The 27619-nt window shown below is 38.3% G+C and overlaps 1 protein-coding gene across 5 annotated transcripts in view; it reads right to left on the bottom strand.

The window, feature by feature from the left end:
• BIRC6 (baculoviral IAP repeat containing 6) overlaps positions 1-27619 on the bottom strand; it is a 179546-nt gene that overhangs the window by 6782 nt on the left and 145145 nt on the right. For all 5 annotated transcript variants that reach the window (XM_033056380.2, XM_033056376.2, XM_033056377.2 and 2 more), the window contains exons 66-71: positions 16095-16305; positions 8170-8315; positions 7227-7337; positions 5802-6019; positions 4974-5135; positions 3619-3696 (exon numbers count right to left, since the gene is read on the bottom strand). In XM_033056380.2, the coding sequence (XP_032912271.1) occupies positions 3619-3696; positions 4974-5135; positions 5802-6019; positions 7227-7337; positions 8170-8315; positions 16095-16305 (926 nt within the window). The remainder of the gene's footprint in view (positions 1-3618; positions 3697-4973; positions 5136-5801; positions 6020-7226; positions 7338-8169; positions 8316-16094; positions 16306-27619) is intronic.

Raw genomic sequence — 27619 nt, 5'->3', positions numbered from 1 at the left:
TGAACAAGTGCAATTAATTCTGATCTACATTGTCTCCCACTTTATTTTTTCAAAAGAATGTTCTTAGCCCTTTAGTTTCAGATTTTACAAACAGTACTGTGTCATATGCCAATAAATCAATATCTCAGTATTTTTCTTAAGGGAAAAAATGTATTCAATATCATATGAACAAAGCACCAACTATTCAGTAATTAGGAAATAACAATTATCCTCTTTTCAATTTTACTATCCAGTACATGTGTGAATAGAGGCTTACATAAATTCAAGGCATTTAACTATATACTCAGATATTCCTAATGAAACCCAAATAATTAAACAGATACATAGGGCTCTTAGGTATCCAAATGCAGACGTGCTGCATATTCATTATTAAATGGCTTGCTAGTTTTTCCAGTATTAAAACGTTTGTCCCTGTAAACTTGTTTTTTTACTAAATGAAGGGCAAGTTTTTCTGATGTACTTAGGACCAAGTCCAGCAGCAACAATTTTAGGGATTACAGTTCTGTGACACAAACTTCCAGAACTGTAAAGAATTCAACCAAGGTGATTTGAACAGTTATATTTCCTCAGTTAGTGAAAAGCTGATGGTATGTTACAGACCTAGGAATGGTATTTCCAGCACAGGGCATATTTAGGTGCAGATACCCATGTGTCAGGGCAGCTGGTTCTGGACCTGACTCTCCTCCCCAGCCTAGGTACAATTTAGAGCTTTAAAACATTCCCTAATTGAGCAGCCTAATTTGTGATTTTGGATATGGAGGACAAGAGACCTCCTTTTTCTTGGTGGATGCAGAATGTACAGCTCACATCAGACAGATGCCATGTCAGCAGCAATCCAAACTCTGACTCTTTTGCAGGCAGTGCCCTGACATCCACAGCTGTACTCTGTGTTCAAGTGAGGCATTCTCGTGGAGTTTCTCCTGTAGCAAAGCCAGCACAGAAGCGTGCCAGCTTCCCATCCTCTCCGTGATGGTTCCTCACTCCACAGACTCAACACCAGATCAGTAACTCCTATCAAAGCAGCAGTCCAAGGCTGAATGACACAGGTTACCCTCAGTCCCACCAGCACCTCACAGGAACACACCCTCACTCCTTTATGTGCTGCGGCACTGTGCCCTTGTGTAGTGCTGTGATTTCATTACAGCACAGACGAGCAGTATGGGGCAGCCAAGTCTTTATCCTGATGAACTGGACATGCAGCTGTGCAGTGGGAGATGGGAACCAGCATCCCTCGTTGGGCTGACAAGGAAAATTAACAAAGTTTTCTGTTTCTCAGGCAGGTGCTCCAGGTAGCTGCTGGTACCATGTGCACCATCACAGACTCCTGTACCTGCCCTGCACTCAGCTAGAAGCAGCCATAGTTATTTAGTGTTAAACCTTAAAATGTAGGTAAATGCATTAAAACATACAGAATGTGCCTCACAAATCAGGTTTCATCAAGCAAATGCCCACACAGATACCAAAAAAGGCAGGATATTAATGCAAATCTGCTAAGTCACAGTAGACTGACTTCAGGGCCAAGGCTCTGGGTATGAAAGGTGTTTTGGTGATCTCTCTGGCTTTTATACGTCTCTAGAAGAACAGGCTTTTGCTTTTGAAAAATTTTGTATTTTAGATAGGTATGTTTTTTTAAGTAGCTGTGGTAAAGAAATTTGAACCTGCAGCATTTCTGGGCCTGAATAAGCAATCAATACTTTGAATTATAATTGTAATGAATGAGAAACTCTACACCAATCTTCCAGTTTTGCTGGGTAATAAAATTTAATTTCTGAAGTATTTTGGGTGGTCTGACGATAGTTCAATCTCTGAGCCAGGAAAAACATGTAGTGCTTAATTCTTTCCAAGTAATTTTAATTCTACAGCTGTTTTCTATTTTATAGTTGTAAAGTGTTTTTCTCCCAATATGGTGGGGATGGGACTTTTTCCAATACTTTTCTTACTATTCTCAAAATGAAACACTGAAAAAAAGTTTTAAATCATAAACTTCTATGCTGCATGTGATTTCTAACAACCAAATCTAAGATTTTAATGTAAGAAAAAGGAATTTAGTGAAAATAAGACTTCCTATATACTCATACCTTTCTATACTGATTTACAGTTGAAGTCCAAAATTGCAGTTCATCTCGATTAAGAATTTGGATCTTGGGAGATCCCAATGTGATCCTCTCTCTTGCTGATCTTGAAGCTGACTGTGAGATTTGCCAGGAAGTTCCCTTGATTGCTCTGCCTTTCAAAGATGAGAGCTAATGGCTTTGCACTGATATCAGCTGGCTTCCTCAGCTCCCCTGGATTCAAGGGGTTTGGTTCCATGAACATGTGGGTCCAAGCAGTTTCAGTACTCTTTCCTACACTGTGGGTAATTCCTCATTCTCACAGACCTCCCTAGTGAGGGCTCAGGGACAAGGGAAACCAAGTCTTAGCCCTAAGAGTAAGGCAGAGATGACCTCTGCCTTTTCCATCCCCTTACCAACAGTTTTCCTGCCCCACTGAGCAGCTGGAAAGCCTAAGGAAAATATTTTCTTTTGCTGTCAGTGTACTTATGAAAAGCTCTTCGTGTTCATCTTTATAACCCTCAACACTTTCAGTGCCATCTGAGGTTTAGTTTCCCTAATTTCTCTTCTGAATGTTTGGTCTAAGTCCTTTTATTTCACACAAGTAGTCCATTTCCTCCTTCCACCTTTTCTTGCTTCTTTTTGCAGCTGAGATTAGACAAAAGTTCTTGTTTACCCATGCTGGCCCTCTGCCTCACTTGCCTGATTTCCACACACTAGACTAGACCATTCTTGAACGTTTAGGAGACTGATAAATCTGCTCTCCAAGGCCAAATCCTGAACAAGCTGAAATCTGTTCTGCTGAAGGCAGTAATTCTATTATGCTGAAGCTGTGCAGTCTTCTAGGATTTGGAACAGAAATTGTACCTTGTGCTACATAATAATTACTCCAAACTCAGAATAAATTCAGTAACTGCCACAGGAAAGAAGCCATTGCAGGCTTTACTTTTACTTAATGTCTTTGCTTCTGAGTCAGTGCATGTCAGCGAAATAAAGCTGAAAATTATAAGGACTGTGTGCTCTAATAAATTCTGCTTTAATGTAACACTAATTGTTATTGAACACAGCATAGCAGCACTTCCATTCCCTTCATCTTTACTCCTCTACTCAGCTCACCTGCATGCTTAGGACGAGGAAAGCTACGGTCTGCAGTGTACTTCACTTTCTCATCTCTACAGTGCGGAGCCTCTTTTGTCTTCACCATAAAAAACTTGTGACAAATCCAAGAGATGATGTAATCTCCTGGTACTTTTTTTTATTTTTAATAAAATAAACTATTTGAAAGCATCTGAGCAGAGCTGGTGCAGGAATAAGCTGCACACATTAACAGCTGTTCTTCAAGCCCAGACCAACAGAGTAACTCATTAGAAAGAGCACTTTGAAGAACCTGTCTCTTCAGCACTGCTCCTTTCCTAGAGTTCCAGGATGTTTTCTGGACTTTTGTCTTATTTATGCTTATTTGAAGAAGATTATTCGGGTTTAAATGTTCTAGAAAAGGAATCCTTAGGACCAAGAGACAACTTACTACTGCTAAATGACATTTGAAGAGAAAGAAGAAATTGCTCACCTGCAAAAAACTTGACGTTTGGGGATTCCACTTCTCTTCTGGCCTCCCATGCCACGTGTTAAGTATGCTTAAGCACACCTGAAAAGTTGACATTATTAATACCGTAGACAAATATTATGACAAAAATGTTCTGCTTGGACAGAACAGAATGTTGACATTACATTCATGCTTTTTGACAAACTTTTTTACAACAGCATTCTAAAACACAAATTTGTTTCCTATCACAGAATCAATGAGGATGGAAAAGACCTCAGGGATCACTGAGTCCAACCTGTGACTGAACACCACCCTGTCAAGCAGGCCATGGCGTTGAGTGCCAGGTCCAGTCCTTCCTTTAAACACCTCCAGGGTCAATGACTCCACAGCCTCTGTGGGCAGCCCATTCTAATCATCCTTTCTGTGGACAAATTCCTCGTAATGTCCAACCTGAAACTCCCAGCTTAAGACCATGAGACTACTTTGAAAGGAAAACAGATGAAAATAATGTGGATAAGCAAGAACAGCATGCTAATAAACAAACAAGACAAGGCAGATTGCTTTTCCTCATGGGAAACCTACGGATTCTAGTGCCCGAAAAAAAAAATTCATTAGGAATTTTGTCTGATTATCTGCTTTCTGCTTTAAATACTGTTATAAAACTTGTGCGTTTTAAAGACATTCTGCTTAAGTATGTAAAAGGCGGTTTCTGTCACACAGACTATCAAGAAATTGAAATTATTTCTTAACTTTAGTGACTGATCTGAACTTTAGGGAAGTTTATGGTGTTCTTAAATGTTACTGTGAAATGGAACAATCCAAGACAGGAAACAAGACAGGAAAAGAGACAAAACAAACAGAAGAAACTTAGAGGCAAGTATTTTTCAAGACTTAAAACTAGACAAAGAAAAAATTGAGACTAAGTCTCCACTAGGAAATTTATTCTGTCTCCACATTAATAGAAAGTGAATGGAGAAAAAGAGACAAGGTACTCAGCAAACCTTCAGCTGCAGCTCATAAGAAGCATACTTTGTCCATGGAAAGGGTATTTCAGCTAGCCAGAACAGATTTCTAATGGGTTCATTTAGCAAAAAATGTTGGAAAAGAACATTTTTCTCAGTCAAAAGTACTTGTTTTTTTGGTCCAATCCAACTCATAAAGGCTGGATCTCCAAAAACCTGCAAGATTATTTAGAAAGGAGGTAATTCCCACTTGAAACTGGCAAATCCTTCTTCATTTTGGTCTGAAGACCGGTATTAACCAAAGAGCTTCCTCCTGTACATTGAGAGTGGCTGATCCATAATTCCATCGCAAAAGGAAAAAACTTTCATCCGTTTCACTTCCTTGTTACATCTAACACAGGATCCCAGCTGACCTACCTTGCCATCATTGTAGAGGTTTGGATTAAATCTCACGCTGTGGCCGCCAGTTGTTTCCAGATTCACAAGTGGAGGGGAATTTGGATAGTCTTGTGGGAAATACACATCAAATTCAAAGCAACCATTTGCGTATGGGGTGTCTGCAGGACCGGTTATGAGAACCTACCAGTGTTAAAAAGAGAATAAAAAAAACCATTTAAAATCCCCATCCTCTCACACAACTGAGATTTTGTAAGTTATACAAAGCATTTTATTTCCCTCTGCTGTGTAGCAGGAATTATTGTTAGACCTCATAATCACACACAGGCTGTCAGTCTGCTCATTCTGATACTGTGGGTAAGCAAAGCCCTCTGTGAACACTCGTTTCTCCAGATTACAAATGGAAAGCAAGACAGAAGGAGCTGAAACTCTTCCCTATTGGATGCTGTTAATAGATTGTTTTTTTCAAAATACAGATCCAGAGGCACTCAATGTACTTCTCCATGCCTACTGCCTGTAACTTCAATGGTCAAATGCAAAGATATGTTTGGACCCTAACAGAGCAACAGCACTAAGACCTTGCCTTTGGAACAGCTGAAGAAGAATGAATCCAGCTCTGTGAAGACTCCTTAGCCAACAGAGCCCTCCTGGGGCAGGTGGGCTCTCCCTGTCTCTGCCAAACTGCTGACAAATCAGACCCAGACTCAAACACCACCACTTACATTAATGTCTGGACAGCAACTAAAGCGGATGTGAAATATTTCTGGTTTTTCCTAAGACATCAGGCACCTTCCTGACCACTTCTATGCCAAGCTGAAGAGAGAGCTAAACACAGCTTTGCTCCTTTACCTTCATTATATCGAGGCGCTCCTCGTCACAGCGCACGAAGACGCTGGACGAGGATGAGAGAGGCAGCGAGGTTGAGAGGGTCACGGCTTCTTGAGCCAGGCGTCGCGCTCTGGCAGCGCTGTTGGCGTCGCTCGCATTTTTCACCTGAGACATGTAGTGGTAATTCACTTTAAAAACCAGTTTGCCGTCATCGTCTTCAGAAACCATTTCAAATGTATCTAGAACAGAAAGAAATTTTAATGCATCAGTAAAGGAGGGAAGTTTACAGTGGATTAGTCTTGCATAAAGATTATGAGTATTAAAATCGGGAAAGTTTAATTTACATCACAGTAATGCAGAAAAATGTGTGTTTTGTGTGTTAACAGTGATTGCGGAAACCAATGTGTCAACAGTGCTGGGCTGAAACAATTTCTGCAGCTAATTTACAAACTTTCATATGCAACTTGTCAAATATAAACTACTCCAAATTTAGAAAGCTACCAGCTATTCCCCACCAAGAATGTGATGGTACTTACATAATAATGCTAATAATGGGACCTGTGTGAAGCCAAGTGCCAGCAGTATTTACTTGTGTGCTGGTGGCAATGCTATTGAAGAACTATGAAAAACTACAGTGGAGCTGGTTTTGTTTAATCACTTGCTACACAAAATCTGCAGCACAGCTGCCAGAGGGAAAAGCTCCCACTTCCTACAAGCCTTCCTAACTCCTACTCTTGGCATACACTCCACAAACATTTGTGAGGAAAACCTCTTATAAATACAACAGCAGAGAAATGTGAGTGCACATGCTGCCACTACAACTCAAAAAATACCCAGTGAACATGTTTTTGCAATAATTTTATAGTTCTTTTTTGGACAAGATACTATTAATTCTTGGTAATACATTCCTTTTTTGGCCAAAGTAAGGACCGATTCCTATCATGTTTTCCAAATGCAATATTGCACTTTATGAAAGGACACAATCAAATTTATTACTGTTTCATTTAAAAAACACATTTTGATTTGAATTATTTTCTATTTAAAAAATAACATAGATGAGCTTTATATATAAATATATATATATATAAATAAAGCTTATATATGAGCTTTTAAAAAAATCAAACATTTCAATGTAATTTGAGAACTGAAAGACTCATGAAAAATCATTAGTGTAATGAAAACATGAACACCATCACATCACTGAATTCATCTTGTCCCTTGAATTACCCTAATGCATGCTTAAAACATTTCTTATTAGTTCAAAGAGTGCCTGAGTCAGTAACCTGAAAAGAGAGATGTATAATTTTCCTAATGTGAAAATTATCAGCGGTCATGTATGTGAGCCAGTTGTTAACTTTTAAAATAATAAAGGAGTCTGTTCAACAGGACACACATTTCTTCAGTGTCTGCTTTCTAAACCACACACATTCACACTTCTCAACCTACCAAACTGGAGTTTTTTCATGACAGCCACATACTTCTCTTCAAGGGATCGTAAAACAGACAAAGGCTTGGGTTTCACAGCAGCCTTTTTGGAATATTCAGCCATCTTCTTTTCTGTTGTGCAAAATATGATGATTATTTGTAGTTAACTATGTAATTCCAAGAAAAGCACAGCAAGTGTTGACATTTTATGGTTGCATTCTTTTGCAGAGATATCCCAAAACTGGGCACCATTTAGGATATACAAATCTCTTTTTCTCACAACTGTATATCATCTAAACAGCTTGGTGTAAATAAATATCATAATCTCAGCTTAAAAATAATTCATAACTGCTGCTGCTTCTTTGAATATTCTTTTATTGCTTCTTTTATCTTTTTTAATTTCAAACAGGAAGTATGACACATGCTTGTGTGGATGGCTATTCCCACATGCACTCCTGGACTCTCCAAAATCAGGACCTGATTATACATGGCTTTATAAAATGCACTCCCCTGACTCAGCTACTTAATCTTAAGTTTTTAATGCTAGACAGCCAGATGGTCTTCTGAACATCTGCAAGTTCACACCATGTTTCAGATTTTTGTTCTGCATTCATCTACTTAATAGTTAATCCAATTAATAAGATTTAGTTTTAATAGAAAAAATTTTATTACTAAAGGTCCTGTATGTTGTCTTCTGCCAAGAAAAATAATAATAGAAGTTGTTACATAATTGTGCTGGAAGCTGTGAGGTGCAACTCTAACTCACTAATTCTCTAATGTAGTCACTAATTTACTCCAAGTTACTAATGTAACTCTAATTCCAACCACCTTTGAAAATGCAGGCAGCAGCTGGGGACAGGAGGCAAGTGTTTTGTCTTGCTTTTAAGCTGATTTTTAAGTTATCTGTAAATGGCTGCACTACAGATGAACAGCAGCAGTACTTAGAGAAGTGTTTGTGTTTCACCTTGGTTTGCTTGGCGCAGACTCGTGGTCGCAGCATAAACGATCTCTGCAGTCTTTTGGATGTCTGGCACCAGCAGGGTCAGTCCCTCTGGTTCTTGATCAGAACTATCTGGTTTTACTCCTGCTTTAGCTTTGTCTTTTTTAGACCTGTATGGAGCAAAGAAATAGGGTATAACATGAGGGAATATCTTCCAACCAGACATACAGTATCCAGTGCATCTGTCAACAGGGAAAAATACCAAAGATAAAGGATTGAGACTAAACCAAGCCTTCTGAAATGGAATGTGTCTCTGCACCTTCAGGTTCATCACTGAATGCAGCAACCAGCAGTTCCAACACTGAATATGCTGCCTTGATTTGACAAACAGATGTACAACTGGTGTGAGCAGTGAAAACATGAACACAAAGCCAGCAATTCCAGTACAGCAGTTTCTGCTTCAACATTTCAGGCCTCCTGATTGTCACTCTGCAGGCTGACCTGAGGTCTGCACACCTTCACATAGGATTAGAAAACCTTAGAAAATCAATCTCAGAAAGATCATATCATGAATATGCATTTCACCCTTGCAGATCCTTATGCATAACTAAGTCCTAAATAGGTGACAAAGTGCTCCTTCCTGCTATACAATACACTAACAATTACTGAAAATACACTAATGGTAAAACTCTAGGAAACCTCTAGTAATAATTCACAGCATGTAGATGAACATCGACCCAGGCACCACAGGACCATGGGTCAAACATGAATTTTGTCTCTCTTTGGAGTTCTCTTCTGGGCTACAGAGATGATAAGCTTTTCTTTCAATAAAGAGTTTAATGTAGCATAATTCTAAAAGCCATAAAATATAAAAAGCATCTAGCTTACACTGGATGTTTATAATCAAAGTATTTCAAATCAAAATGTCAATTTAATCACCTTAATTTTTTTCTAATTATTTGAAAATGCAGTGCATAGTAACACTGTTGTTTGATAGAAGCTAGTTGCATAGTAATCTAAGATACATTTAAATCTTTAGATTGTGACAATCCAGTCCTTACTAGCATAGATAGTCAACTGCTGAAATGAGGACTAGACTATTTGATACTAATGCAACCTAAATGTGTGTATTTAAAAGCTTCTATGTTTTAAGAGCTGGCAAAAATTTACACTGTCATCCTGCAAAACCTGGGAGATTTTAATGCTAACAGCACCCAACTTATTTTACAACAATTTCTGTACATTTTTCATTTTTGTTTCAACAGCACTTGGTAATTTTGAGACCAAACAAGTTCAACAGCCAATATGAAGTGATTTTCTCTTTCTCACTAGCAAACCAAGAAACTATCTACACGATAAAAACAGCAATTTAATGTTTTGATATAGCAAACGTATTTTACCAACTATAACCTTTCTGTGTTTTAATCCAGACTGAAATTGTGCATAATGAATGACTCTCTAAACTATTCAGTAGAGGTGATTACAGTAGTACTGAATATGGTCTCTGAACTGTACCTAATCAAATGAGAACATCCCTAGAGAGCATTAATAACAAAATACATTACTGTAGCAGGTCCATTTTCCTTGTTCCAGATTTAATCCAAAAGGATGTTAGCCCATGGCTGACTTCAAGCTATTCTGAGCTTTCAGATTCTAAAAGTTAGGAGGAATCAGAGGCATCACAGCCAGCCCCAAGTTGCATTTGAGAACATTGTACGACAAAAAAGCAGCAGCTGCATCTCCCATTCATACTTTCCAATCCTTATTATTGCATTTTTCCTTGTGGAAAGCTAGGCCAATATTTTTCAAATATCCTACTAAGCATCTTTAGAAATACATATTCAAACCTACTGAACCTCAGTGATAACCTGTTCTAATATCATGCAGATGCTGGTGGCTACCAGTCCCTAGAAAGGTATACAGATTTAGATCTGCCTGCTATTGATGCAAAAGCCTTAAGCAATATGCTACAAAACCCTTGGAGAAATTCTGGCTGAAGTAAAATGTCAGTGGGCATTATGCAAGAAAAAGATGTGTGAAAAGCAATAAAAATGTGCTTGGTGAAGTTACCAAAAGTAAAATTAATTCTTACAAATTCATTTTCAAAACAGAGTTCTTGTGCCTCTTTGGTCGTCCACTTGCTTTTACAATTTAGACTACTTGTTTGGTTTTCTTCCTTCTATTTGGTCTTAGAATCAAAAAAATCAAGGTGCTGCCCTCATTGAAGCAAAATGCTTCACCACATGCTTAAAAACTCCTACAGGTACAATGAGTTACTGAAAGCAACTACCTCAGCAGACAAGGAATATGTATTAGTTGAAGTAGCAGGGAAAGGAGACTTCTACTCAAATGCAAACTTTCAGTACCAATAATGTAATTTCCTCTTGTTCTTCCTGCTGTCCACAACAGTTAAACTTCAGCACTTCTGAACTGTCAAAAGAGAATGAATTTCCTAACATCTCCTGTGCCACCAGGGAAAGGAGATTCTGTCCACTGCAATCATGAGCACAACAGAAAACCCCTGCTCCGCCTCTCCTCAGAACAGACTTACGAAATCATGTGTTTGCAGAACAGCTCTACCCTGGCAACTGCAGTTATCTGGGGTTTGTGTGAGAGTCTACATTATCAAGTTGCCTAACTTCTGAGTCAGGACACACCTGTGGAAGAGCAGTTTAGGAAGCATAATGCAGAAATAAATCTAACCCAGCCACTCCTCTGCCCCATCCAAGTCTCACTTTTTGACCTTGATTCTGCCTAATAATGGATTTCAGTTAGTTTCTTAGTGAGGGTAAGACAGTTGGTACACAAATTCCTGAAATTAAACATACTGCCTTATCAACATTTAGCTTCCTCACACAAGTGTTGCTTGTATATTAGGTTAAAGGTAACCATTTCCCCCACTTTTGGGGAACAAACCAACTGACAGAGCCATAGTGTGCAAGACTCTTATGAATGATGACATCCATTTTTTTCTGTCCCCATTTTGTCTTCTACCTTTATTCAAGAAACACCAACTTAGTGTGATCCATCCTGCACAGTTTGTGAGATCACAGAATGGTTTGGGTTGGAAGGGACCTTAAAGATCATTTCATTCCGACTCCCCTGCCATGGGAGGGACACCTCAAACAGGACCATGTTGCTCAGAGCTCCATCCAGCCTGGCCTTGAACACCTCCAGGGATAGGGCATCCACAGCTTCTCTGGGCAACCTGTTCCAGTGCCTCACCACCCTCAGAGCAAAGAACTTCACTAATATATAACCTAAACCTACTCTTTCATTTGAAGCCATCCTCCTTGTCCTGTTACTGCATGCCCTTTGTAAATAGTCCTTCATCAGCTCTCTTGTAGGCATCTGCCTCATTATTTTATTCTCTACTTTAGCAGTATTCACAAATGTTTGGAGAAATTTAAAAGTATTTTACAGTTTCTCAGTTTATTTACAATCAGCATATGGAAAATCAAATATTTCCCTAGACTCCAGACAGGAAAATCTGCCAAAGGTTCCCCTGCCATGTTCATTCTCACACTGATGATAGTTTTTAAGGCTCACAGAGTTTTGTGATTTGAGATAGAACTGAACACCACTTCAGACATGAATTATTACATTTCATTTTATATTTTTTTTACATTAGAAGGCCACAGCAGCCCTTTCTGAAAACATATCTTTGAAACATGTTTATCATGGCTATTAAATAATGCAATTTAAAAAGAACAGGTGCATTTTAAGACAAAAATCTTATGGAGGTATGATCTGGTCTCTGTACCCATCTCCCTCGTGTAAAAAACCATCTTTGTCTGGAAAACCTAAAAGCCCGTTTTGTTCCCTGAACTGTATGCTTATAAAAGGGCTGAAACAAAAATATAATTCAAAGCCCCTGAAAAAGTTTAAAGGGTTTCGCATATCACCAATGCACTGGGGAATCTTAGAACACACAAAAGTAAATAAAGACCAGAGTCACTGTCAGGGTCCTGGTCCCTCAGAAAGTCAGCAAGACCTCCATGAGCCTCTGTAGCCTTGCGGTTGTTCTATGGACCCTGCAAAGTAACTCCTTGGTCAGATTCAAACTTGGAGTCCTCCAAGGTCAAAATTACAGCTTTACTGAAGATGAGAGTCCATAAACTATTTCTCAGTGTGACCTGAAACACATGGCACTACTTTGTGCACATGTGAGAAAAGCAATCTGATAATACTCTGCCATTTGTGAGCACACATAATGCAGGCAAAGCACACTATCAGAAAGTACCACTGTCCCTTCCTGCTGTCATCTCCACTGCTGCAGTCCTGCCTGGATTCATTCCCTCTCCAAGCTGTGTGTCACACATTGGTGACCCAGAGGCACCAGGAGGGCCCCACCTTGAGAGAAGCTGGGAACTTCATGGCTCTCTCAATACTCTATGAAGAAGGAGATACCTACATACCATAGAAATACCAGAAGTGAAGGTATAAAGCCAGTAAGATGCTTCAGCTCCTTGCTTGCACTCTATCAGCCTGCACAGACATTTGTGTATGCAGATAGCTAACAGTTTAACAAACTCCTGAGCTTTAATGCAGGAAAAAACCTTCATCTAAATGGTACAATTTCAAGAGTGGAGGAGAAGCCAAATATTTAATTTAGACATAGAGACTTCCCCATACAGTTTTTCAGCCACTGAAGAAAAAGCAGCAAAAATGTCAACCCATATTTAAAGGGATGACAGTCACTAATATATTTGCTAGAAGAGACAGCAGTGTACATGCTAATAATTTAAGCCATTAATTTAGCTTGTGCTAGAAGATGACAGCCTTCTCTTTATGCTGTGCTAAATGAATAATGAATTATACACACCCAAGGCTACTTTAATTTTCAAAGTCAATACTAATACTTACTCACCCGTGCCTGGTACGTGGAAATAAATGTGATGATGCAGAATGATACCCTTACCAAAGCATTCACAGAGTCCAGCCAATGAACCATTCAGCCCTTGTGCACAACAGGGACAGTGCTTACAGCACAATGTTGATCACTCTTAGTCTGGGGCACACTTGGGATAAAACTACCCGGGGTTTGCAACCATAGCCCTTGACATTTGTTCCTTCCAGTAATTCATACTTAAACAAATCTCCTGAAATCATGCAAAACAAGCAAGGGACTGTGACTTTTCAAATGACCACTGGTGAAAGTTGGTAAACTCCTCCCAGGTGGCTCCACCTACCCCACCTTGGGGCTTGAAGCATTATTTACAGACATTAAATGGAAGCATTCCAAACCAGAGGCTGCAGGACTGCTCCCGGCAGACAGCCATCAACTCAAAATGTGAGCTTCAGCATGCAGAAGAAGGAACTGATAATTGTTTTTTAAAGAAAAATAAATTAAAACAAAGTATGCCTCAATTCTTGGGGCACAGTTCTAAAGAAAATAATTTTTATTTGCAAAATGCACTCTTTCACATAGAAGTTCTCCAAAACAGCAATGAAGACAACAAAAAGCCATAGCAGAGAAAATGCTTCAAGCCCACCTTGTTGTATTCCAGCATCCCCATGGCGCATAGTTAGGAATTTTAGAGGTAATCTTGCTTAGACAACAACCCATTTTGCCAGAATAACCACTTGCCATGAAGTTCACCCAGTAGACATTGTTTCCAACGAGCCTGCTTTGCCACACATCAGCAGCTCTCTGCAGCAAAGGGCTCAGCCATCACAGCAAGCTCATGTCTCAAACTCATTACACCAGCCTGATTGCTCTCCAGTCACTGATGGCTTTGATTCCCTAGCATTCAGCCATGAGAAATCATCTCATACCTAAATGTCTTCTCCATTATCCAAAGATTTCCCAGTTTTCTAACAGAATACTGTAGCCTTTGAAAGTAAAAGAAATTCAGTGCTAACTGAAGTCCAAAACCAAAACTGTCCCACTTCAATTCTGGATCAAAGTGGACACTCCCAGTCCAATATGAAGATGACATTTGGCAGACATGGAAGATGTGATGTTTTGCCTTTGAAACTAGAACCCATAATTTTGGGTTGTTGTTCTGCCAATTTGACCTAAAAGGAACAGCAGATTGTCCCATTTAAGGAATTCATGCCAATATTTCTGGCACACCTTCAACTAAAATGCTGAGAATTCAAACCTTCCACCCCAGTGACTCCAGGTTGTTCAGGCTGTTGGTGTTTTCATCCTTGTCTATACACTGCTTCGAAGACAAACAGCACTATGCTTAAAACACCCAGTAAAACACAAGCTTTCCTTTTGTGCTGGTCTAACAAAGTCATACAAGAAAATTGTACAGATAATTCTTGTCAAATCTATCTAATATTAAAATAATTGTGACTCTAGAATTCTTCTTTGCTTCCAGATCCTAAGCTGGCACTGAAGAACTACTCATACTACTTTACTAAACTGAAAAGAGCTTATAAACAGGAGTCATGAGCTATTTTCACAAAGCTACTTTTTAGACTTCAGCCTGGGGAAATGACATGAGAAGATACAGGTTTCCATGGTCATTAAAGCCGAGGCTAATGGATGATGAGATTAGCAAAGAAAAAAACAGTCAGCAATTCTGGTGGAGAATTACACGCATAGCTATTGGAAATGGATGATGCAGAAGCCAAGTATCTTCCCTATTTTAAGATGATTGCATTTACTATGAGATATATATATATATATAGTATTGCCAGCAAGCACAAGCTGACCTTTTTAGGTGGGTATCCAACATAAAGAACTGGTTTTTGTCCTTCCCAGTTCTGTTTCTTTTGCACTACATTAGCAAAGAAAAAAATATCCCACTACAGGTACCTTACATGCTTGATAAGCAAGACTTGCAGTCGAGAAGGATTGGAGGAATTGATAGGTAAAGTGCAGTTCATCAGAAGCTACTAGAAAGTGTTCCCAGTAATGAGATTTGAGATTCCTTCTCAAAAAGTTTTTTTGGGTAAGGTAAATCTTTTGAGTTAATAGTGGGAGAAAAAACATTATCCACACACCTTTTCCTGACATTTTATTTACCTTCTTCCCATACTGTTTCAGCATATGTTTAGGGACAGCACTAAATTTTGAAGAGGACAGGTTATTATTCCTTAAGAAGCTGTCTTTAAATTGGAAGCAAGTAGACAGAACCAAGAAACCAACTAATTACTGGAAGTAGAAAATTATTAAAATAAAGAAATGAAAATTTGTATTGCAACATTGATAGTTATGAATGAAATGGCAAGAGTATGCAAATCTACCAGCTTATGTCTGTCATACCAAAACCATTCCCTGTAAATAGTACAGTAAACCAGACAGATACATACAACTACAAATCTAGATCAAACAGATGGCATATTCTCACTCTGGATGGCAGCATCCATTTATAGAAATATACAGAGCTCAATCTTCTTTCACTTCTATTTTCATAATAAGTAAAAGCACATGTATTGGGAGAGGGCATGTATCTGGGCCAGGATCCAGAGGTTATTCTATACCATCTCAGATCGTTACTGGGGTAGGAGAAAGGGACTCTCCTCTGGAAGAAGGGGTTCCTTCTGGCCAAGTGAGCATGGTGGAGGAAGCAGTTGGGTGATGCCAGTTCCACACCAGAGGGAGCAGCTGGATAATGCCTGTTCCAAGCTGGAGGGAGGGGTCAGGGTGGTGTAGCAGCTGGCGTGAGCTCCGTGGTGAGCATTTCTGCACATGTATCACTCACTCCTTTGTGTACTTTTGTTAATAATAGTGTTTTAGTTAATAATGCTGTTTGTTTACTTGTCTCATTGCTGCTTCCAGTGAATTGTTGTTATCTCAACTCACGCTCTTTACCATTTGTGCCTCCAATTCTCCTCTCCAGCCCACCACAGAGGAGGGGAAGGTAGGAACCAGCAAGGGGCAGCGTGGTTTGGAGCATCTCAGTGGGAGCACTAAAGTGGGGAGTACCATTTCTAAAGCACCACCACACAACAGAGTTTAAATGAAGGACAGGGTTGATAAAAGTGCTTACCTCAATCTGTTGGTATAGGTATCTACACAGGTCTTCATTTTAGCCAGCAAGGTCCCAACAGAAGCTTGTGACTCCAACTGCTCTTCCTCCTCTTCATTACTTTCTCCTGACAGAGGAAGAAGTAATGGCACCATTGATGTGCAAGAGGCAATAGCGCGGAGCAATTCCAGCAGAGCTCGGTACAGGGGAACATGTCGAGCCATATCCAGAACTACAAGAGACAAGTGTTCACAAAAATTACTAACACTGCAGACCCTTTCACTCCTAGAATGGATGTTTTAAATAGAAAAGTTAGATTTTAGTAATTATTAAAATACTAATGAAATGTAATGATAAATTACAGTATTTTGTAATTGCCATTTTTAATGTGTGTTGAAATGGACCTGTACAGAAGAGACCTGTACAGCAGCTGGAAAAACAAAGGTTAACAAAAAACACCAGAGGACAAAAATGCTAACAAGGTATGGAACAGGATTACCACATGCTATATTCATTTCTAGTACCTTAATATACAGTCCTGGCTCAAATTGTATGCTAACAGTAACTGTAAACAAAAATATATGGAGGAAAAAAGGTAACCTTGGGTGTAACAAAGTAGCATTTGTTGAATTTAACAGCATAAGCATTAATAAAGACTTTCACATCACCCACTTTATTTACAGTCATCATCTCTTTTGGAAAAATTTCTCTGCATTATCAAAAAATATTTATGGCTCTTAATTGAATGAAGTTATCTACTCAGGAGAAGTCCAGTTTTGCTTGTTTTCATGAAGAAAGGACCATTTTAAAACCCAGTATGTGTCCTTCAGAGCATGCAAATTTTATCTGCATATATATATAAACCACAAGACAGTAAAGATGAGTAAGAACATATATTAGGCAGGCAAACCTCCCTGTCTTAGTGCTTATCAGTGTGATATATATACACAAGCAACTCTGGGTAGAATACAGATATCAGCTCCTCTGATTAAGAAAAACAAGCAGAGATACACAATTCTAATGGATTTTCTAGCACCACATTGTTTATTTTTCTTCTCCACTTGTTTGGACAAATATGTAATGGATGTCATTTCAACTGACTTTGTATCATTAACAGAAATCCTGAAAATGTACCAATAGGCAGATACTTTAACACAGCTGCTTCCTCTGCCCCTAGGACATGCTATTTTTAACAGAACTGCAGAAGATATTTTCTCTAGTTTAAAGCATTCACAAATGACTGAGTTTATGATAAAATAAATTTATTCTTTTTCCAGCAAAATACCTCAAGACAACAAAAAGCCCCTGACAACTTGCATTAGGACAGAACAAAGCACAGAAGAACTCTTTAATGTTTCATTTAGCACATCTCATCCTCCAAGCTAAAGCAGATCACAGACTTTCAACTCCTGTCACCAAACCCTTAGCTCTAAATACAGCACGATGGGACAGTATAAATAGCCAAGCTAAATTCAACAAGCCAATTTATGCAGGTTTAAGGCTGGATTTATCTCTGCCAGGACTTCTTTGATCAATAGCTTGCTATTTGTCTTTTGAATCTACTATAATGGCACACACAAGCTCTTAACTGGGGGAAGTGCTATTGAACAGGAAGAAAATTTACCAAAAGAAAATATTAATCTGCCAGGCCTGGTATCATGGCTCTAAAAATAACCCACGGCAAAACACTCCATACATCTAAAGCAAACTGAATTTAGACACTGGCATTAAGAAAACCAATTTCAATTACCTGGTGATTCTCACCTTTAAATATATATATAAAAAAATAAACAAAAAAACATACATATATATACACACACATATACATATATGTGTCTCCCTTTTTTATGCTCAGTCTCTAGTGAAGAATGGTTACCCACAAAAAAATTCCCACAATATGCAAAAAACACATATAGATCTGATGATGTGTAAATTAAAAAAAACCCAAAAAAAACCCAAAAAGCCCCCAAAAACCAAAACAAAAAGACACACCAAATACACACGGACACAAAAAAAAAAAGAAAAAAGGAGAGTGGTGAAAAAAGGGCAAGCATAAAATATATCCTACCATAGTATAACCCTGGCCAGAAACCACCTGTAGTGCTAAACATCAAGTGGCTCCTCAACTTAATCAATAGCTGTTTATTATGAGAATAGTGAGTGAGGGAGAGATATGACCTCTTAGATAACCACAGCATTTCAGTCTGGAAAGCTTTTATTTATTTATTTTAACCATGAAATTTTCATGAGACCAGAATACATAATTTCAAATCCTTCAATGCTGGCTTGCCCTCTCCTTTGCTAAATGGATAGTTAAGCTCAGAATTACCATCATGAAGGGAACTGAACCGACATAACTTTAAAAAGGGAATGTTTTCCAGAGAGATGAGAGAGATTTCTGGTTTTAGCAGCTCCTACTCACTTGCACTGCTTTGCAAGAGTTCCCATGTGAAACAAATGAAATGCGCTCACTTGGCTTCAATTTAAGCAACCTTTTAGGGAACAACTACTGATTTTTTTACCTTAATGCCAGACTCCGTGAAACTTGATTTTTGGTACCATTATGTGCTTTATGCTATTTTTCTCCTTTATTATATTTACTAAGAATTGTGACTCATGCAAGTGTATTTTTTCTGTCCAAAATGCCTAAACTCCCTTCCATCCCCAAGCTAAATCCTCAAAATGTTCATCAAAACTGGACACCGAGAGAAAGATCAGAAAAACTTGCTGGAAAGAACCTAAAACTGGAAAATTATTGTTTATCATCTTTTTCTGGCAATTCATCTACTCCTTGTGCCTATTTTGCTTTCAGTTGAAACAATGCCAAGCTGATTACAGTATATGTTTCCTGCAGATACTCTGCTTTCTGAAAGAGGTGAAGAAGACTGAGCAGTTTGTTGAGCTCTATATAATTTTTAAGACACTATGTTTAAGCCACTGGGACAACAAGATATTCTTTTATAAATTACACCCCTGGCCCAGATCTACTCTTTGCTAACCTGTCTGCCTCTTCCTGGTGTGACCAGCTCCAACTACAGATGTCCCAACAGCAATGTTCTGAACTGAGAGAGGCTTAACAAGTCCAGCAGCATTCCAAGTAGAACTTCAGTGCTCAGGCTGTGCCACTCACACTCCATCACCATCCTCACTGCTTTTAGTGTTTGCAGCACATTTAGTTGGGATTTTTGAAATAGGTCCTTCCTTCAGATCATTACATATTTCAGAAATATAAATAGAAATGTCACAGGTTTATAATAAAAAAAATATTTTGATCCTGTAACCAAGTCCTTTAAGGGAACTGAATTGAACTACTACAAACATGAATTAAAACATAAAATACAAAACTGAAATTTAAAAAAGCCTATCTCCATCAAATAGAAGTAATGGAACTTCTGGACTACTGTCTTCAATACAGTTATCTGGCCAACTGACATGCCAACAATTTGAATTTCAAGCAAATATAAACTTCAGTGAAGAACAAGTGTTAAAAGTAAACCACTGCATTCTTCCAAGTATGCTTTCCCTTGGGAACATATCCAACTTTTTTTGTCTGACTCAATTGAGCAATGAAGGTGTATCATAACACTACCTGAATTAAACATGATAGTTTCTCTTATAGGAAAAAAAAAATCCAACACACCATGAAACAGAAACAAATACTTTTGCTTATACCAGGCCTATAATTTGAATACCATTAGGACATATTTAGCATGTCAGAATCTCTTCATATGGGTACTTTGGTTGTGCAAGAAGGCACCAACAGACTTTGATTTAGATGGGTATGCATGTAATCACACCACACTGCAAATACACAGCAATCCTTAGAAAATGAAAATGGGAGATTAAAATTCTTGGCTATGTAAAAATGACAGACGGATATGATACATTATCCAGGAGTCTCTGTTATCCCAAGGACAAAACAGTCACCAGATAACGGCAGATACCTTTTCCACAGAGCTCAGTTTGGGGCTCTCAGTCTCCTGCACTGAGTACGCTCAGACTGTCCTGACTGTCAGGCTCCCACCAGCTGTGGCACATGTCACACCTGTCCGTTTTGCTGCTGTTGGTGCTCCCTGATTCTGTGGGTCAGTGAAGTGCTGAGGAATGTTCAGCTCCCAGCACCACAGACATGTTCAGAAACTCCCCCTTGTTGACTCTAAAACAGAACTGCTGCCCCAGAGAGCCCATCTGAACTTCTGCTGGGTTTCCCGAGCACTTCTTCATATGATTACTATATCACACCTACTTACATCAAAAGAAAAGATTAAATTACTTCATTTCTAGACTCAAGGCAGGGGTTTTGCACTCAGGTTTTATCCTGCTTCCTTCTCTGCTTTAACCAGGGCTGTCAGGATCAGTCTGCCTGGTGACAACAGTGGTGTTTCAGAGAAGACTCCAAAACCAGAGCTTCTGGGAACCGTCTTCTGCACCACCTGACCCAAGCTGCTTCCCCCACAGCCTGTCATGTGATTCTCAACTTGCACTGAGTAAATACACATCAAGGTCTCACCTTTTGGCTATACCAGCAGTTAACCAGTTCAACCAGCAGAGCACAGGCTAAAACCTGCAGCTGAACCTGGAGCATGAGCAGGCAGCTGCAGGACACCACCAAGGCCCCTGGCTGGGACCTGCAGGCAGCTGTGACAGCCCAGGGTGACAGAGCAGGGCAGCAGGTGACAGACAACAGCAGGGCAACAGCACCATGGCAGGGGTGGCCAGATGATGACAGCAGTGCTTTTAAATGCTGGAATACCAGTGGTACCACACACAACTGTTAACAGTAGCAATTTTATCACCACCTTTGTTTTATTAATTAAGCAATTATGAGTGGACATATGCAAAAAACAGGTCAATGTCTTACTATCCCTGATAATTGGCAAGGAAGTTCAGGGGCAACAGGCAACATACATATTTATTCACTATTCACATCAAAAAAATACCTCAGGTCTAAATTTCCTCTGTTGCACTTACCAGAGCAGAAATCTCAGCAAGGTCACTGCCATTTGCTAAGATAGGTAGGGATGACAAACATGTGGAAAACATCTCATGGTTTAGGGGAATAAGGTCTCACTCTACTTGTCCCACTCCTTTTAGTAATAAAGGTAAAGTTTGACCAGAATCACTACAATTCAGCTAGTCTCTTGCCACAATATTTGCAATTTAGAAAGATGCTGAATGAAGGCTAAATAGGTAAAAAATAGAGATTCAATTAAACTATATCTCCGTCATATGCTAATAACCATCAGTCTGATTTGGGTGGAAGGAAAAGGAGTATAACTGAAGTTGTGTTAAGAAATCTCGAGTTGCACACACTGCTGAGCATCCTGTCTTTCGAAAACTGCAGTCTTTCACATGCCTAAATGTCATGGGATATTAAGGCATTTTTGAGAACTTTTAACCCATGCCTACTTCTTCCTGGGAAGCACTTGATTAACATTTAAAGATCGTATGTGATTTCAGAACGTTTCAATTGCTTTCCACAAATCTCTTTGTTCATCATTAATACAGATCTATTTCTTACAAATATCTAAGACTAGCCATGTGCAATTACAACCTTAATATAATGAAAAAGCATATGAGGGTAGGTAGATCCGCAGCATCAAGGTATCATCTTAAATTTCATATGTATCTCTAGCAAGATAATGACCCAACTGAGTCTAATACGTCTTTCTTTCTTTTAATATTATACAATATTCAAACAAAGAAAAGCCAGGCCCAATGGCCCATTAAATAGACAGTACTGAACAGCAATACATTTTTTTGCAATTGATTTAACATCCTCAGTTCAACTTAACTGGCTATGAATAAATTATTTCCATTGCAAAGCATATTTAAAACATCCCAAAGAATATGCACATTTATTCTAAAATGAAGCAAACTATTAATAAAGCATATTCATTATATAAAAATTTTTTCACACTTTACAGCAAATAAAAGAGACAAATACAGAAGAATAATTTGTAGTAAAATGAGAAAAGTTCTGATTTACTTGCATCTAATGTCAAGGCTTCCCCACTGTGATTCCCACTGTGACCATATTAGGAATTCTTACACCAAAGGAGCCTATAAGCTTGATGTAAAAAAACCCCCAAAACAGCCACTTGAGGAAAAAGAAAAAAAATCAACACCTTTACCTCTTTTGCAACTACGATACTGCCAGATGCAGACCCTTCTTGCTAATGTGCTCTGAGAAAAGCTGCCTATATATGCTCTTAATCTGTCTCCTTTCCATAACTTCTCATTTTCTACACTCATTATTTAAGGACTTAGTGACTTTCATTATTTTACAGGCCCACAGACTATTTTTCTTCTGCACAGTCTCGTTTCACCTCAGACCTATACACAATAACTGATGTTCTGCCTTTGTTGAAGGAAAGAATATTGTGCTGGCAGCCACAGCAGAAAGCACACTGGAAACTCCTCCACAACTACAGTCCTTTTCTTTTCCCCAAGAGATCTACCACTGCAAATACGAGAGAGATGATAATGAATGATCAATTAAAAGGAAGTAGCTGAAGAGAAAAACATGTTAGAGAGAGAACCCATATGGAAAGAAATACAAGGGAGGTCTCCTTGTTGCATGGGGTAGCTTCCAGTGACCCTAGAGATGCTTCCAAATCTCATTTCTTATTTTGTTTTGGATCTATTTCAGTAAGACATTTTATCTTCCTGAGAAGACGAATGATCGTGTTTTGTTAAATATTCATCCTGAAGTAGCTATCTAATCCTGCCTCAGTTTTAAGCAATGTGAAAGATAACCACCAGTCATGCAGAGTAACTGTATTATGAAACTGTTCTATTCGTATCATACACAAATGCTCAAAATTTACTACAGTGTTTCCAAGCCTTCCCTACAAAAATCCACAAGAAAATACCTATGTGACCTATTTTTTTCTTTCATAGAAATAAAGTTTAATCAGCTTAAGAAGCTAAAAGTAAAATAAGACATTCTCATTACCTGGCTAGTTACTAAAGTTTAAGACTGATATTAAGACCATGACTGCAGTACCACATTCACCTTTTTTTGTTTTTTACTTTATGCTTTTTAACCTCCAAATAAATTAAAATATCCTAAAATTCTGCCAATTTTACACTATTCCTAAAACATGCTTAGTAATTTGTGAGAACCTTTTTTTGATACCTCAGTATGTTATTCACAAACCTAAAACCCATAGTAATGATCAAATTAAAGACTTCTGGATCTCATTATCATATTAGACTCTCAGCTGCTATGAACACCACTGTTAAAAAAAACCCCACAGAAAGGAAACACTAATTTTGTATTTTTAATTAAAACCTTCAGAAGACACAGTCTTATGGCCACATATACCGCCTAGCATGAGTGAGGCACTCTGTCTTTCCAACAGAGCCAAACACCCTTTTGCTAAATATTTTACAACTGGAGCTGTTCTTCAGCCCCTCCTTCACTGCATCTTTGCAAACATATGATCTATGAATGCAGTCCCTGCTGCAGGCAATAGTGTCGGTTCCAAATACGTCATGCTCTGCTGCCTCTTGATTTTCTGTTTCAGAATCAACCCAGGGCAAGCCTCTTTTATAATAGGCCTAATTAACACACTGTGTTCTGCTCTGCTTTGATAGAAAAAGAGATTGCCCACAGAGTAGTTCAAAATCAGACCTCTAAGAAAACATTAGCCTTTGGGTAAAAATAAAACAAAAGCTTTCCAAATATTGTCATCTTGCAGTAATTTAATTAGCTTTTTTTTTCTTTACTTATTTTAAAATAGGAATAACACCAGCATTTTCACAGTACTGTTTTCAGTACTGGGAAAAATGACACCAGGAGGGACTTGCCCCTTGGATAATGAAGCAGGAGAAAGGGGTTAAGCACCCTTACAGGCCATGAGTCACAAAGCCCATGTCAGAGCAGTGAAACAATACAAGAAGGGTAGGCCTCTGAATTTAATGGGTACAGTGTCATGCTCCAAATTATTACTATTATTTTTCAGATACAACTTGAAATTTTGTTCTTCTGATGTCAGCACTGAGCCCATTAGCAGTCAAAAAATATCAGGTCAAATGTTAGAAAAGTGGAAGATAAATCAAAAATTAATGATTGAGGCTGAATTAAATCATTAATAATATTGTTTCAACACCATGTGCATTTCCCCCTTTTATCAAAGAGATGGGACAGACCTGGAAAAGAGAGAGAGGGTGACTAAACAACACAAGTACAGAATGAGCTGCTGCACTATCTAAAATGAAATAAAGACATTGCAGCCTCAGTGACTAATGAAGGGTATCATAAAGACATTGCTTTTAAATTATGAGTGGTAAAAAGAGTGAGTAGAATTGAACTGATCAATACATTCAAAGGAATGGGCACACCATTAGAAGAAATAGTGCCATTTGTACAAGAACACACACTACACAATACATCACTTTTAAGGTTTGGAAAAGCTTAGCACTAAATGTCAGGGTAGTAAATATTATCACAGGTTCAAAAGTAATTGGGTAAATTGATGTAAGAACAGGCCATCAAGGGCTAATAAATGAGGGGACACTACCCTTGGCAACGTACAATACCAAAGCAGCATCTGCATGTCAGCCCCATCTCTATATTCTCCCTGTTACCGTCCACTCTTGGTGATAAAGTGGCAGCCTAACAACTTGGTCTGTCTTGGCATTGCTATTACTGTGTGTTCTAGGAAACTTGGGGGAAAAAATTGTACTGCAACAGGAAAGGAAAACTGCTCAATTAGACACGCAAAATGCACTGCTCAGGGAAGTCAGTCAGTCATCTGTACTGCAGTAATGAGGCTCAAAACTGCTGCTCTTAACCATTGCTAGTTCACTTATTTTTTAAGGAACATTTGATTTTGGTGGAATTGAGGATTTTCAGTAAAGTTCTGTTTACAAATCAAGTCAAACAACACTTTTCACACATGTATCCATGAATCCAGAAAAAACCCTTTGCTAGAAAAAGTGCAAGGCATTATTTTATTAGGCCAATGTGTACAGCTGAATAAACAAGACACAATTTCCTGCATTTGAAAGGATAGGAAAAAGAAACCCAAACAATACAAAAGACATGAAAACCAAACTGAGTTTTTAAAGCATAAGTGACTACTAAAGCCACGCATGATTCCCAGCTTTGTAGATATTACTGCTCAATGCTACACTCTAATCCCTCATAATGGAATCCACTAGGGATCACTCTGCCATTAAATATAACTCCAAACACACCTGCAAAGGTGATATTTCCAAATAATGGAGAGGTTCTTCTTGGAGGCTACAGAGCAATCTTGTATGGGGCTTGGGAATATATCCTCAATCAAGAATAATTAATGAAATCTAAAAAAGCAAAATTGTGTATTCATTGTTTTGTTTGATTTTAAAAATGGTCCAGCAGGCATTAGTGTAGAAAAGCTGTGAGCAAAGTACTGAAGAGTAAGCACATAATGCCATGGGATCCAACCCCACTGCAACTTTTAATAATTCCTCCTCTAAAAGGAAGCTGGATTTACCCATTACCAGTTCTTAGAACCAACAAAATATGGAGGAACCCAACTAAAGCATGAAGCTCTAACCAAATAATGTTTGCATCCAAATCTAGAAAACAAGTGTAAGGAAGCATCAATGCTCCAGGAATGTTATATTATCAAATAAATAAACAATAATATAGAGAAAGGCAGAAATAAAAGAAAAATAATTTTTAAAATATATGAAAAATAGGAAGAAAGACACATATAAAGACAGGAATTCAGACAATGCATGAGAATAAGTGTTTGCCTGGTAAATGGATGAAAAAAAACCTTATTGCTAATACAACCCAGTATGGCATTTAGTAAGATAAAAAGGACCAATTATTTCTATTTGATGTACTGAAATAAATCTAGTAATAAAGGTAAGCTAGAAGTGACAAATTCATCTTCCACTTAGGAAAATAAAAACAAAAAAATTTCTGTACAGAAAAATACAAAATTTAAATATTCTACAGACAAACCCTTTCTTAAAAAAGTAAGCTTGCTTATCATGTCATGTTAAGTGTTTTAAGTGTGCAGCACTACATAGAGATGACAGGAAAGGTATCACTACCCTTAGAAAGCACATTGAGATTTTTATAAAAGTTAAACTGGCTTTCATCATCCCTGCAATGGAGGATGGAATAGTGATTTCACTATTTTTGGCAGAGGAGTGGGCAAGCAGCCACCTTGAAATGGTCCTCAGTTCTGAGCATTACCTCTTCCAGGTCATAAAACAGTCACTAGTATTTTAGAATAAGATAGGAATCGAAAATAAGATGGAAAGCTGCCATTTGATTGCACATGCTGCAGAAATAGATGCAGAAATTCAAAATTAGATAATGAAGTTGTGGAGTGTTTTTAAACCATTACTTCAGCAGATGGAAAAAGGCCAAGACCTAGGTCTTCTGCTCTGTCAGCAGAGGATACCAAGACTGTTTCTGGAATGAAAGGATGTACAGTTCCTGGGCTTTACTTTTTCTGTATGTGTGAGCACACCTACAAGATCATGTCCTCAGGGGATAGAGACTATTTAAGCATCTCATTCTGCATTAAATATCTAATTATTTTACTTGGCCAAGATAGCAGAGACACTGTGCATATGCAAAACAGAACTTTTATCACTCCAGTGCATTTTTTCAGAGAATAGTTTGTTCTTTAAACACTCAGATGAGCTTTTAGTAAGCACAAAAAAAGCATGCTGAAAAGTTAAAGCCTAACAGCTTCCTTGAGTCCAAGTTAAATGAAAGGTAACCCCTTTGTATTCACTGCATTTTCAAAGTGCCTTAGAGTGCAAGTAGCTCTTATGTGGTAAATATATCAACCAATTTAATATATGATAGGAAGAATCATCTCTAAGACTTGTGGAATAGGACAATTTTCACCTTCCACGCAACCTCATGAATGTTCCTGCACCACCTACTAAAATGGATCATCCCCCATTATGTTACAGTAGAACAACAAAAAATAACTCAAAATAAAACACAATATTCTTTTGTTAAAAAGCTGCATTATCTTGATGTCCTTTAGAGAGGACAAGAAGAAACAAATACAATCATAAAAAAACCTATACTTTGCATTGTAACAGTTTGCCATAGACTACTTCCTTCAACCACAGAGATCAATTTCCTTGGATTTGTTCTCAGGACTAAGAATACCCTCTGAGGATAGTATGAAAGGAAATATTATGAGTGGGAAGTGTCTGCATAACAATATGGGAATTGCCAGATACATTTACAGTATTTTATTTTCAAAAAAAGGAGAGGAAAAAAGAACACAAAAGAAATAAATTACAACTGAGGTTGTTACTGCCCAGAAAATGAAAACCTATCACTTGACTAAATAAATAAGACTTTCAACTGCTGAAAATGAAAGCCAGCCCTCACTTCAGTAAGTTCTTCAAATTCACATCGAGACACACACCCCAGCTGACAAACTCTTCCCTAAATGTACAGTGAGCTTGCTCTCAGGAAAAGTAAAGCAAAAATGTCTAGGACAAACCCTGGATATCTACTCTGCACATGAACAGAAAAGGATTGTTAGCTTCTTTAGTAATTAAAT

Source organism: Catharus ustulatus, chromosome 3 (assembly GCF_009819885.2).
Source record: "Catharus ustulatus isolate bCatUst1 chromosome 3, bCatUst1.pri.v2, whole genome shotgun sequence".
NCBI classification, from domain to species: domain Eukaryota; kingdom Metazoa; phylum Chordata; class Aves; order Passeriformes; family Turdidae; genus Catharus; species Catharus ustulatus.
The sequence above is the reverse complement of the archived record's forward strand: the minus strand, read 5'-3'. Positions and strand labels throughout refer to the sequence as shown.